The sequence below is a fragment of the Varroa jacobsoni genome, unplaced genomic scaffold (genome assembly GCF_002532875.2).
Source record: "Varroa jacobsoni isolate VJ856 unplaced genomic scaffold, vjacob_1.0 contig00984, whole genome shotgun sequence".
Taxonomy (NCBI): Eukaryota; Metazoa; Arthropoda; class Arachnida; order Mesostigmata; family Varroidae; genus Varroa; species Varroa jacobsoni.
In genome coordinates this window covers 94,202-96,502 of record NW_019214563.1, presented here as the reverse complement: position 1 = coordinate 96,502, position 2,301 = coordinate 94,202, and the positions used below count along the sequence as shown (strand labels likewise).

General features: G+C 47.7%; 1 protein-coding gene across 1 annotated transcript; it reads right to left on the bottom strand.

The window, feature by feature from the left end:
- Positions 1-326: 326 nt before the first annotated feature.
- LOC111271758 (uncharacterized) lies at positions 327-1,635 on the bottom strand. Its single transcript, XM_022852736.2, has 2 exons — positions 1,488-1,635; positions 327-1,141 (listed from the first exon to the last, which is right to left on the bottom strand). The coding sequence occupies exons 1-2, from the start codon at positions 1,524-1,526 to the stop codon at positions 731-733; spliced, it is 450 nt and encodes a 149-aa protein (XP_022708471.1). The 5' UTR covers positions 1,527-1,635; the 3' UTR covers positions 327-730.
- Positions 1,636-2,301: the final 666 nt, after the last annotated feature.

Genomic DNA, 2,301 nt, shown 5'->3' with positions numbered 1-2,301 from the left:
AGAGAGAGAGAGAGAGAGAAAGAGAGAGAAAGGAAAACAGAGAAAAACAGCAAAACCATGCCAACGAAAGGGTTAAAGAAAGAACGGCATGTGCACTGCAGTGACAACCAAGGGACAACTCGGCAAGACGGCGATGTTGGAAGCGGAACAGGCAGCGGAAAGGGGGCTTTTGGGACTGTGGATGACTATAAGAAATTGTGGAGTAAGAACTTTAGGAAGATTTTGGTGGCGGTAGCGGTGTCAGGAAGGGGTCGATTTTAGAGACCTGCTTAAGCAGAAGGGAAACAGGCAAGCTGGGTGATTAAATTCGCAAAATCTGTAAACGATTCTTGAGCGAACCAAATGAAAAGGATATTTAGGGTAAAGGACTTAAAACGCACCAACACAGTAACGAAAGAGTAACGAGTCATTGAGACGCTGATGTTGACGAAACAAAATACGCTTGCTGTGGACGTGGAGGGTTGTTAAAGCTGGCTGCTACGTCGGTTAACGACTGCTGACCCGCTAAATGTGATGAGCCTCTGAAGTACCGTGTGTCGTGGCTGAGAGGTAAGTAGGTAAGTGGCATGAGTCTTAAGAAGAGGCTTTTTTTTTTACCACATTCTGGTGTGCAACGCCCGAGAAAGCAGTTCCAACGAAAACAAAAGGGAGGGAGAGAAAATTGTACGCCATGAAACACCAAAGGGGGGAAATACGGAACTCTGTTTTCGACCCTCAGCTATTTCCAGAGTTACGGCGAATATGGAGCGAAAGAGGCCACCAAGATATACGACGGCTGGCGCCAAATGCTCGACGTGCAAACGCTGCGCCTTCTTCGCTGTAGCAGCGTCGTCTTATTCGCCATATCGTGTTCGATTGTTTCGCATAGCGTTGACATATTCCCTGGTCCAATGTTCGACGAAGGAAGATCCTGAACAGATCCTCCTAAGGTAAACGTCTTTTGTGAGACCTCTCTGGTGCTTCGGTCGAATTGTGTCAGGTTGAATCCTGAGGGCAACAAGAAGTCTATTACCGCTGCCTTTGAAGAAAGCCTTCTGTCCGACTCATTATGAGCATAGTGAGCCTGACCGTGAAAAGACGATTGCACTGGAGACTGATGTGCATTTACATAGGCGTGCGGTAACAGGGCATCGCATTTGTCCTGTGGATCAATATGTAACTATCAGAACATACTATAAAAACATTTTAATATATGAGAAACATAGATAAGGGAAATCTAATTCCATTCTCTAAATATCCGAGTGAATAACGGCTTTGATTAATAACGCAAAAACAGCGGCTGCCACCCGCAGACCTATAATTATTCGTGAAAACATTGTGACTGTTAAAAACCATATTCTTCAGTTCCTCCCTATTGTAGTTTCTCTGCGCATCTACTTGTAGATGAACTATTATTATTATTACTCTTGCTTCAAGCGTCAAGTACCACTCTGTAGTGACCCATAATTCTAATCGAATTTTTATCGCTCATAGCAGATTTTTATTACCCGTGTTTCACCCTGTGCCTCCTTTGCTTCTGCGCCCATCGCGTCCGATCTTCAACGAGCTCATAATTACGCAACGATTACACAGAGTAATCATTCTGCCTTCAAGGGCTAGAATCCTCCGCGCATTCAACGCGTCCACCGATCTACGGTCATCACAACTTTCGTCAAAGTAACCCTTTCGCTCTAATCTCAACAGCCGATGGCAGGGAGTTTGCCGCCGCCGCCGCCGCCGCCGCCGCCGCCGTCGCCGTCGCCGCCGCTGCTATTCAAGCGCGAATCGTTGCGCTCATTTAAATTTCGAATGATTTCGCCATACCGCGCGCAAGGTGCGCGCTTTGACATTCCCAACCCTTTGAGGCGGTCCTTGCATTTACTCGCCAGCAGGGCGCTAAGAACGTCGTGGAGCAATGGGCTCACCAACTAATGAACGCGTTGTGCTAGCGCGGGTGCTAGCGGCTGAAGGTTGCTCATTGGGTAGCGGTTTAACTTCTATGCACTGTTCAGCTCCGTAGCGGCGTGTGCAGGGGCGTCTCGACAGCATCGACTAGGTTGCCTCTACCTAAGGCGGCGCTTCCTTCGCTGAATATACACTGCAGCCTATCTGGTACATTGTTAGTTCTGCAAAGAAAGACAACTTTGAAGGTTAATGGGTACCACCTGCTGATGTTGATGCTATGTCGAACCTGATCAGTAAAAATTAGAGAGGGTAACTTCGAATGTTGTCGGTGGGCCGAGGTCCTTGCCGAGAAAAGGACGAAGCTGTGCAAGGGAATCAAATATTTCAAGTGGGCGGGCCTACCGCAGATACGAAAGG

What these genes read in the sequence shown, in the direction of transcription:
- LOC111271758 (XM_022852736.2), bottom strand. Translation starts at nt 1,526, where the DNA reads ATGGGCGCAGAAGCAAAGGAGGCACAGGGTGAAACACGG. An exon ending in AGGCACAGGGTGAAACACGG is followed by an intron (nt 1,142 to 1,487) that starts GTAATAAAAATC and finishes ATTGATCCACAG; the next exon opens with GACAAATGCGATGCCCTGTT.